The 9,184-nt window shown below is 66.8% G+C and overlaps 2 protein-coding genes across 5 annotated transcripts; both read left to right on the top strand.

Annotated features, from left to right (window-relative positions):
- The first annotated feature begins 371 nt into the window (after positions 1 to 371).
- Positions 372 to 6,536, top strand: CNPY3 (canopy FGF signaling regulator 3). Of its 4 annotated transcripts, none has more exons than XM_074864166.1 (8): positions 372 to 565; positions 688 to 999; positions 1,245 to 1,286; positions 4,519 to 4,642; positions 4,920 to 5,016; positions 5,453 to 5,575; positions 5,770 to 5,887; positions 6,010 to 6,536. In XM_074864166.1, exons 1-8 carry the CDS (start codon positions 514 to 516, stop codon positions 6,219 to 6,221), a joined length of 1,080 nt encoding a protein of 359 aa, XP_074720267.1. In that variant the 5' UTR covers positions 372 to 513; the 3' UTR covers positions 6,222 to 6,536. The 4 variants fall into 4 exon arrangements, with proteins under 4 accessions (XP_074720267.1, XP_074720270.1, XP_074720268.1 ...); XM_074864167.1 differs by having other exon boundaries at positions 379 to 634; positions 753 to 999; XM_074864169.1 differs by lacking the exon at positions 688 to 999 and having other exon boundaries at positions 378 to 565.
- A 336-nt stretch (positions 6,537 to 6,872) lies between these two features.
- GNMT (glycine N-methyltransferase) lies at positions 6,873 to 9,174 on the top strand. Its single transcript, XM_074864170.1, has 6 exons — positions 6,873 to 7,106; positions 7,284 to 7,411; positions 7,767 to 7,880; positions 8,360 to 8,502; positions 8,654 to 8,775; positions 8,870 to 9,174. The coding sequence occupies exons 1-6, from the start codon at positions 6,901 to 6,903 to the stop codon at positions 9,039 to 9,041; spliced, it is 885 nt and encodes a 294-aa protein (XP_074720271.1). The 5' UTR covers positions 6,873 to 6,900; the 3' UTR covers positions 9,042 to 9,174.
- The last annotated feature ends 10 nt before the right edge of the window (positions 9,175 to 9,184 follow it).

Genomic DNA, 9,184 nt, shown 5'->3' with positions numbered 1-9,184 from the left:
CGGGGTGGGGGCTCTTCGGGGCCGGGCAGGCCCGGGCTTAAGGCCCGGTGGGGCCAGGGCGGCTCTCCCAGGGCTTGGTGGGCGGTAGCAGGCGGGAGGCGGTGGGGCTGTCTCCCGTGGGCGAGGCGAGGGGCCGCCGCACGCCCGGCGGTTCCCGCCCGCTCCGCACCAGCCGCAACACCTCGGCGAAGGAGGGGGCGGGCGGCGGCGGCGGCGGGGCCCGGTCCTGGGCCCGGTCCCGGTCCATGGCGCGGCGGTGCCACCCCCGGGGCGGAGCGGGATGGAGCGTACCACCGGGAGGGGGGGGGGTGAGGGGGGTGAGGGGCGGTACCACTGCAGCTGGGGGCGGCGGGCGGTGCCACTGTAGGGGAGCCGGGGGGAAGCGGGAGCCGCCGCGCTGGCACAGAGCCCGTCCCCGCAGCCCCGGGGCCGCCCCACCGCAACACCAGGTGACAGGCGAGGCAGCTGGCGGTGACGGTTGGGGGCTGAGCCCTCAGCAGCACTGCGGCTGCCATGGAGGTGCCCTGGGTGCTGCTGGCCGCGGCGCTGCTCCCGTTCCTGCCCCGTGAGTATCCCCGGGAGGGACATGGCCAGGGACGTGCAAAGGCCGAGCGTCGCTGAACCGGCACCAGAGGTGGGTGGGATGCACAGGGGATGCAGTGCCCCTAACCCCTGTCCCCCCTGCAGCTGGCAGGGCCGCCGGGCCACTGCCCACCCTGGCCCCGCCGCTGAGCATGGTGGTGGCTGGGCAGCACAGACAGTTGGTGGTCTGCGTGGTGAGCGACCTGGCCCCCAGCTCCGGCCATGCCGTCTGGATCTCCGGTGGGAACAGCAGCGCCCTGCAGTCCTTTGCCTACGGGGCCTCCCAGGAGGATGGTGGTACCATCTGCACTGTCTCCATCCTCCCCATCGACCCCCCAGCTGAGGGGGATCTCGCCTGCCACGTGGGGCCCAACAGGAGCTCCCCGGCCCACAGCTCCAGCCCGCTCCGTATCACGGGTATAGCCCTGCTGCCTCCCCCTCTGCCCAGCTTGCCTGCTGCTGCCCAGCCTAGTGGCCCCCCAAGATAGGGGCTGGCAAGGGCCTCTGGGGCCAGTGGGGAGCTGGTGCACAGTGCTGCGGGGCAGCATTGCTGTCCTCAGCCCCTCCCAACCGGCAGGCACGGGAAGGGGTTTGTGGCTGGCCCTGCTGCACACCTGGCACCGCGCTGCCACCACCTCCCCAGCTGCTCTCTCATCCCACAGGCAACGAGGAGTTGGCAGAACCATGTCCGGGCAGCATGGCCGGTGAGTCTCCCGGTCCTGCCCCAGTGGGAATGTCGGTTGCCGGGAAGGAAACCCTGCTGGGCTCCTGGTGGGGACCTGGCTGGGGCCATGCGGTGGTCAGGGCAGGTCCCCACAGCATCGTGGGGCTGGGGAAGAGGCGCTGAAGCTCCATTTCGGTGGGGAGGATGGGGAAGGTGGGTCAGAGCCAGCCTGCTCTCAGGGTCAGCGTAAGGGTGGCACAAGGTGACTCAAGAACACATGAGGGTGACAAAAGCCCACAGCAGGCCCTGGGGAGCCTGTTGGGGATGCCCCCTCCGACATGGCCCCACCGCAGCCCTGGAGGTGACATGGAGGCAGCAGGGTGCCTGTGGCAGGTGTCACCCCATCCCTGCCGTTGCAGCGCCACCGGCCCGCGCCTTGGCAGCCCTGCTGGTGGCCATCCGGGTGGTGCTGCTGAAGATCGCGCTCTTTGACGCCCTCCTCACCTCCATCCTCCTCGCCCAGAGCTGAGGGCCTAGGTGGGGGCCCACCCCTGAGGGGTAAGTTCCCCTGATTTGGGCTGGGGGTGCAGAAGGCACCTGAAATGTTCTGGTGGGTGGAGAAGAGCCCCTCAAATGGTGGAGAGAGGGAGAGACCCAGTGTTGTTTGGGGGGGCAGGAGGGGGGGGAAGAGAGAGGGGCTGCCACGTTCTTGTGGGTGACAGGGACCTGACCTTACCTCGGGGGCAGGAAAAGACCCTGAATTGTCCAGGGGTACGGAGGGGACCTCATATTATCTGGGGGTGGGGAGGGGATCCCGAATTACCTGGGGGGTAAGAGCAGGGAGGGCCCCCAGAGGGCTGCGTGGGAGGCGGGGAGAGGGGACCGGGGGCGGGGGGCAGGAGGGGCTCACACGCGTCCCCGCCCCTCCGGACCGAGGTCCCGCGCGCGCCTGACGCCACGCACGCGGGGGCTCAGGGGGGCGGCCCGGAAGCCTGGGTGGTCCTGGGGCCGCTCGGACTGGCTGGCGGCGGGCGGGCGGCGATTGGCCGGGCGAGCCACGCGGGCCGCTGGGATTGGTGGGCGCCGCGCGGTTGCTATGGTTACCCGGCGGGGCGGGCGGGGCGCTCCCGGAAGCGCGGCCCCGGAAGCGGAGCCATGGCGGCAGCAGCGCTGCTGCTGCTGCTGTTGCTGGCGGCGGCGCTGGCGGGAGGCGACGACTCGGACTGGGTGCGGCTGCCCAGCAAGTGCGAGGGTAAGCGGGGCCGGGAGGGGGGTGGAAGGGCCCTGGGCCCGGCTCGCCGGGCAAAGCTGCGGTGGTCCGCCACTGCCCGCTTGGACCAGGGGGTTACTGGTGCGAAGGCTGCGGTCGCAGCCCCGAGGCCTGCCTGCGCCCCTGCAGGCTGTCCCTCTGCCCGCTCCTGCCTGTCCCCACAGCCCTGCAGACGGAGGAGAGGGGCGAGCGCAGGGGCGCTTGGCAGTGGCCGCTGCTGCTGTGTGCGGGGGTGGGAGCAAGCATCCACCCGTGACCCTGCAGCGGAGTGGAGCCTCCCGCGGTGCATCCCTGCTGGCAGCTGTCTTCTGTCCCTGCCTAGATAAGGGGTTTAGAGGCACCCTGGTAGTCACTGCTGTTTCTAGTAGGCACTAATCACCTGGTGGTTCATAGCTGGGGCTGGTCGTCTCTGCTGCTCACAGTTTGGTCTCAGTGATGCTTCCTTCCTGAGCAGCCCCTTGATTCACAAGCAGTCAAAGGCTTCACAGACAGTCCAGGGCAGGTCATGACAGACCTTTGCTGTCTGCCGTGATTTCCTCTGTCTTTGCTGTGCAGGGATGCGTGGAGCTTGACAGTAAAGAGAAAAGGAAGAAGTGAAACTCTGGAGCTCTTTGCAAAGCTTTCCCTGCTGGGGAAGCAGCTCTGGAAACGCTGATGTCTGAGCTGTGCTGTGGCACCTGCATAACCTGAGAGAAGGATCATAGCGAGCACTGACCGTGTGCTGCTCCTCTTACTGCCCAGGCTTGGAACCTGTCAGTGCACAGCGATAGCCACGGGCAGCATCTGGATAACTGGACCCAGCAGTGAGTGCTCCTGGCACGCGTGGGGATGCTGCAGCAGGTGCGGTGTGGAGAGGGACGTCCTTGAGGCCCGAGTCTAGAGGGGCTGCAGGCAAGGAGAGCTCATCCCACCTGAGAAATGGCTGCAGTCATCTCCAGCCCCTGGCACCAGCAGAGAAAGGAAGGAGCAGGAGGTGCGCACAGGACTTCTCGGAATGTGCCCAGCAGCCCTGCAGAAGCCACCTTGCTCTCTTCCTGCCTGCAGTCCATCTCTCAACTCATATCATTGCCTGGGAGAAGATGTGGTGGCTCATCACTGTCAGACCATTCCTGCTGGGGCTTGTCCCTTTCCCAAAGCAGAGCTTAAAGAAGAGGTGACTCCTGGCAAACAGGAGCCTGCAGCACAGGACAAAGCTTCCTCCAGCCTCCCGGGACCCCACCTTCAGGGGAGGAAGGGCCACACTACACTGTGCCTGGCTTACATCCCTCCACATTTCCCCTTGTAAACCCCCGAGATATTTCTCTTCTCCTTCTGTTTCTATAGCTCTGTCAGACTCTTTGTTACAGAAGAAATAAAGCTTTTGTTTTGTTTTGTTTTTATAGTTTTATAAAGAAAACACGCTGTGTTATAAGGCTGTTGGTGCTGTGGTGTGTCTGCAGGCAGCACCCGGTGCAGTGTTGATGGAGCTGGCAGCCCCTCGTGTGGTGACACAGTCTGCAGCCAGCATCCTGTCCCCAAACCTGGCCTGTTGGGCCCTGCTGGCTGCTCGGTCCCCAGGGCCCTGGAGGAACCGTTTACCGGGTGGGATGCGCTGGGTTGCGAGGAGGAGCTGTGACCCAAGCTGGGGCTTGTGTTGCAAAAAAAACCCATCCTCTTCCAGTAGAAAGGGATAGGCTTGTGGCGGGGAGGCAGAGGCTTCAGTGGCTGCCAAGTGGAGCTGGCAGGAAACCTGCGGGCAGAACTGGTGCCATCTGCCTGCCCAGCTGTGCCATACCAGCTTTGATTTGGGGGTTCCTGCTTCAAGGGTTCTCCAGTGGAATCAGTTGAGCCATTCCCCTTTTTTCTTTAAATGACCAAGGCATCTGCTCTCTGCTCACAGCAGCTCTAGTGTGTCTCATTCCTGGTGCTCGTTGCCATTGCTCTCCCTGTCCCCAGGTCCTGTGTTGTGCTGCCCGTCAGAGTGGCAAAACCCCCTAATCCACCTGTGCTTTCCTTCCCACAGTGTGCAAGTACGTGGCAGTGGAGCTGAAATCTGCTTTTGAGGAGACCAGCAAGACCAAGGAGGTGATTGACACCAAGTACGGCTTCCTGGATGGGAAGGGCTCCGCCGTCAAGTACACGCAGTCGTAAGTGAGAGTGGGATGGGTGGTCTCCTGCTGCTGCTGCTGCCTCTGGCCTCGCAGAGCTGGGGGTTTCAGGAGCCTGCGGGGCAAGCTGTGCGGCGCACAGCTCCTCTGAGGAAACTAAACTGTGCCAGGGCAGGGCAGCTGCGGGGTGTTCCTTCTGCCTGGGGGAGCCGCAGAGCCTTCTTCCACCGCACCACCTGGGCTGCGGCTCACCCTGTGCCCTGGCTGTTCTGGGGGGGGCTGTGCTGAGCCCAAGCCCTCTCTCCTCTCTGTGCAGGGACATCCGGTTAATCGAGGTGACAGAAAACATCTGTAAGCGGCTGTTGGATTACAACCTGCACAAGGAGAGAAGCGGCAGTAACAGATTCGCAAAGGTGAGGGCTGTTCTCCAGCCCCTGCTCCCAAGTGCCCCTCGCCTGCCCCTGCGCTGCCGGGGCACCCAACCAGGGTTCATTTGCTCATCCCCTGGATCCCCTGCCAGCATGCGAGGCTGCGCTGCCCCCCAAGTCAGGTGTGGGGTGCTGTCTCTGGCGGGGCGGGCAGGCCCCCGCCCACACCCGCACAGAGGGAGACAGGGGCTGTCTTGCCTGGCCCATGTCTTCCTGGTTTGGGGAGTCGCTTTACAGAGTGGGGGGACTCGCTGTCACTTGAACTCCCGCCTGGTAACACTGATGCCCCGGGGACCCAGATTTTGGTTGGCTTGCACCCACCTGCGTCCCTGGGCAGGGTCTCACGGCTGGCGACGGGAGAGGAGAGTGTGGGAGTCCAGCGGGAGGGGTGTCACTTCACCGAGTGGCACTGCTCCCCCAGGGCATGTCAGAGACATTCGAGACCCTGCACAACCTGGTGCACAAGGGCGTCAAGGTGGTGATGGACATCCCCTATGAGCTGTGGAACGAGACCTCCGCTGAGGTGGCTGACCTCAAAAAGCAGGTACTTGGTCCGGGGCCGGGGGGGGCGGGGGTGGGCCCTCAGTGACCACTGTGGCCTTGTGGGCTGGAGTGCAGGGGGAAGAGAGGGTCTGGGGGTGTGCTGGTGGGAATGGGGCTGTCGGCGGGACCTGCCGCCTGGTCCAGGCCCTGCCCCAGCAGCGTGTGGCTGGAGCCAGGCTCTCCGTTCTGCGCTAGTGCGATGTGCTGGTGGAGGAGTACGAAGATGTGATTGAGGAGTGGTACAGGCACCACCAGACGGAGGATCTCTCCCAGTTTCTCTGCGCTGACCACGTGCTGAAAGGGAAGGACACAAGTAAGTCCTGGCTGCTGGCAGGGGCAGCACAGGAGTACGAGGGAGGGTGGGGGAGCCCCGCCAGGGCAGGGGGGAGCCCTGCTTCTCCCTCAGGGCCCGCCCTCTGCTCCTCTCCTCCCCAGGCTGCCTGGCAGAGAAGTGGAGCGGCAAGAAGGGTGACTTGGCGAGCGTGCGCGAGAAGCAGAGCAAGAAAAAGAGCAGGAAGAAGAAGAAGAAGGGCCAGAAGGACGAGAGTGAGGGAGCTGCCGGCCTCCCGGCAGTGGGGGAGGCCCTGGAGGAGAGCGAGGTCCAGGAGGAGGCTCCGCTTGCCCACAGCCCGGCCGATGAGCTGTAGGCGTGGGGGCTGCCTGCTCCGGAGGTCTCGCCCCGTCGCATCCTGCGGGTGACAAAGGAAGAGGGACTGGCATTGCAGCGTGAGCGACTGCGGGGAGGCCGGAGCAGTCTCCGGGTGGCCGGAGGGCCCGGCCCAGCCCGGGTGCGGTCCTGACAGCAGCGGGGTGGGGGGGGCGGGTCACGGAAGCACCGACCCAGCCCCGCCGCCTCCCTGCCAGGGGTCCAGCTACGGCGGACCGCGGGCGCTGCCCCGGCGCCGGCTCCGCGTGCTGCCCGCTCCCCGCCTGGACTGTAAATAAAGACGTTTTCCCCAGAACCGCCGCCGCTGCCGGCCCTGCTTCACCCGCGGTGCCGGGGCGGGCGCTGCTCCTGCTGCGGGCGGCGGCTCCGCTGCTGCCGCCCGGCCCGGCCCGGCCCCACCGCGGGGGCTGGGGCGGCGCCCTCGGCCCAGGGCCCCGGCCCCCCCCCGGCCCCGCCCCCCCGTCGTCGAGCCAAAGGTCGGGGCCGCGGGGGGGGGGCGTAGGGGAGGGGGCGGGGGCAGCGGGGATTGGCGGGGGCGGGGATTGGCGGGGCGGGGCAGCCGCCGGCGGCGGGGATTGGCGGGGCGGGGGGGCGGGGTTTGGGGGCGGGGCGGCGGGGGCGCGGCGCAGCGGGGCCGGGACCGGGGCCGTGTCGGCGGGATGGTGGACAGCGTGTACCGGACGCGGTCGCTGGGGGTAGCGGCGGAGGGGCTGCCGGACCAGTACGCGGACGGGCGGGCGGCCCGCGTGTGGCAGCTGTACATCGGGGACACGCGAGGCCGCACGGCCGAGTACCGCAGCTGGCTCCTGGCGCTGCTCCGCCAGCACCGCTGCCGCTCCGTCCTCGACGTGGCCTGCGGCACCGGGTGAGGCACCGCGCCCCGCGCCCGCCCGCCTCCCAGGTCCCCTCCGTACACCCCTCCCCACCCCACCCCCCCCCCCCGGGCTACCCTGGGCCCCGCTGCTCCCGGCCGTCCCCAGCACCCGCCCCTCCCCAAGCCCCCCTCGGCTGCCCCGGGCCCCTCTGACAGCTGTGTCCCCAGGGTGGACTCCATCATGCTGCTCGAGGAGGGCTTCCAGGTGACCAGCGTCGACGCCAGCGACAAGATGCTCAAGTACGCGCTGAAGGAGCGCTGGGAGCGGCGCAAGGAGGAGCCCTTCGACCGATGGGGTGCGGGGCCGTGGGGGGCCGGGAGGGGTGTGCGGACACCAACACCCCACCCCGGCACTGGGGGGGCCTCTGCCCTGAACCCCTCCCGCAGCCCCTCACGGTGCTTGGGCCCGTCGCACGGTGGCCTTGCTGCCGGGACAGGCAGGGACCTGCTGGCGCCAGCTGCTCAGCAAGCCCAGGCCGTGGCCTTTGCCTGCCTGCTGGCCCCAGGCCAGAGCCAGCACCTGCTGGGGCCAAGGAAGGGCTGGGGGATGCTGGGGTCGGGGGGGGAGGGGGTGGGGGGGGGTCTTGCACGCAGGGGAGGTTGTTGGGTAGGTGCGGTGTCCCTGCCCTCATCTACTCCCCTGTGCTGCAGTCATCGAGGAGGCCAACTGGCTCACCCTGGAGAAGGACCTGGAGAAACCAGGGGATGGGTTTGACGCAGTCATCTGCCTGGGCAACTCCTTCGCACACCTGCCTGACTTCAAAGGTGGGGTGTGGGGTCAGGAGGAGGGGGAGTACCTATGCAATTGGCACAGCATCTCCCAGCAGACTGAACACTCATGCCATGAGTGGGGCAGTGGATTACACACAGTGGAGTTGCTCATGTCCAGGGAGGCTGAGTTCGTGGCACGAGCGGGGCCATGGGGTCCCGTGGTGGCAGTGGAGCTGTGCGCATCTTTGATGTTGCATCTCTGGCAAGGCTGAAGACACACCCAGACTTGTGCCACAAGCAGGGTGGTGGGTTCCCCACACGGCGTGCTCTGCCCCAGTGAGGCTGAGAACGTGCCTGAGCTCATACCATGGGTGGGGCTGTGGGTTCCCCAAGGTGAGACTGGGATGGGGGTGGGGGGGGTGGGGGGGGGAATGGGGGGGGCAGCTCTTGTGTGTGTATGGGTGAGCTGGGGCACCGTGGGCTGTGCTGTGGGGTACAGCCTTTGCCTGGGGACTCCATGGTTTCCTCCCCAGGGGACCAGAGTGACCACAAGCTGGCCCTGAGGAACATTGCCAGCATGGTGCGGCCCGGGGGTGTCCTGGTCATCGACCACCGCAACTACGATCACATCCTGGCCACGGGCTGCGCGCCACCTGGCAAGAACATCTACTACAAGGTGGGTGGCTGGCAGACCCTGCCCCATCCCACACCTCTCTGCCCCAGCCCCCTGGCCCCACAGGGGCCAGGCAGGGCAGGGAGCAGGGCTGTGCCCAGGCTGGGGGCCACCACGTCCCCGCAGGACACAGATACCCTCCTGTGGTCCCCAGAGTGACTTGACGAAGGACATCACCACCTCGGTGCTGCTGGTGAACAACAAGGCGCACATGGTGACCCTGGACTACACGGTGCAGGTCCCCCCCACCGAGGTGGGGGCAGCCCCGGAGCTGAGGTGAGAGGGGCCACGGGGGTGGCTTCCAGCCCAGGGATGTAGCTGGCGCTGTGCCCTGCTGCTCCCCTGCCTCACCATCGTTGCCTCCTCGCAGCAAGTTTCGGCTCTCATACTACCCTCACCGGCTGGAGGCCTTCACAGCCCTGCTGAAAGGTGCCTTCCAGGGGAAGTGCCAGCACAGTGTCCTGGGTGACTTCCAGCCCTACACGCCGGGGCAGGCCCACGTCCCCTGCTACTTCATCCACGTTGTGAAGAAGACGGCCTGAGGGGGCTGCGGAGACAGGACTGTGGTGGCTGAGAGCTCTGCAAGTGGCTCTGGGGACAAGCAGGGGGCTGGGAGCATCACTGAGAGCTGCTTGGGAGCCCCCTTCCCTTCATTAAGAGCACTTTTGAAAGCTACCGGGGTCCA

This window comes from Strix uralensis, chromosome 3 (genome assembly GCF_047716275.1).
Source record: "Strix uralensis isolate ZFMK-TIS-50842 chromosome 3, bStrUra1, whole genome shotgun sequence".
In the NCBI taxonomy this organism is placed as follows: Eukaryota; Metazoa; Chordata; class Aves; order Strigiformes; family Strigidae; genus Strix; species Strix uralensis.
Note: the sequence above shows the minus strand (reverse complement) of the source record. Positions and strands in the feature narration are given on the sequence as shown.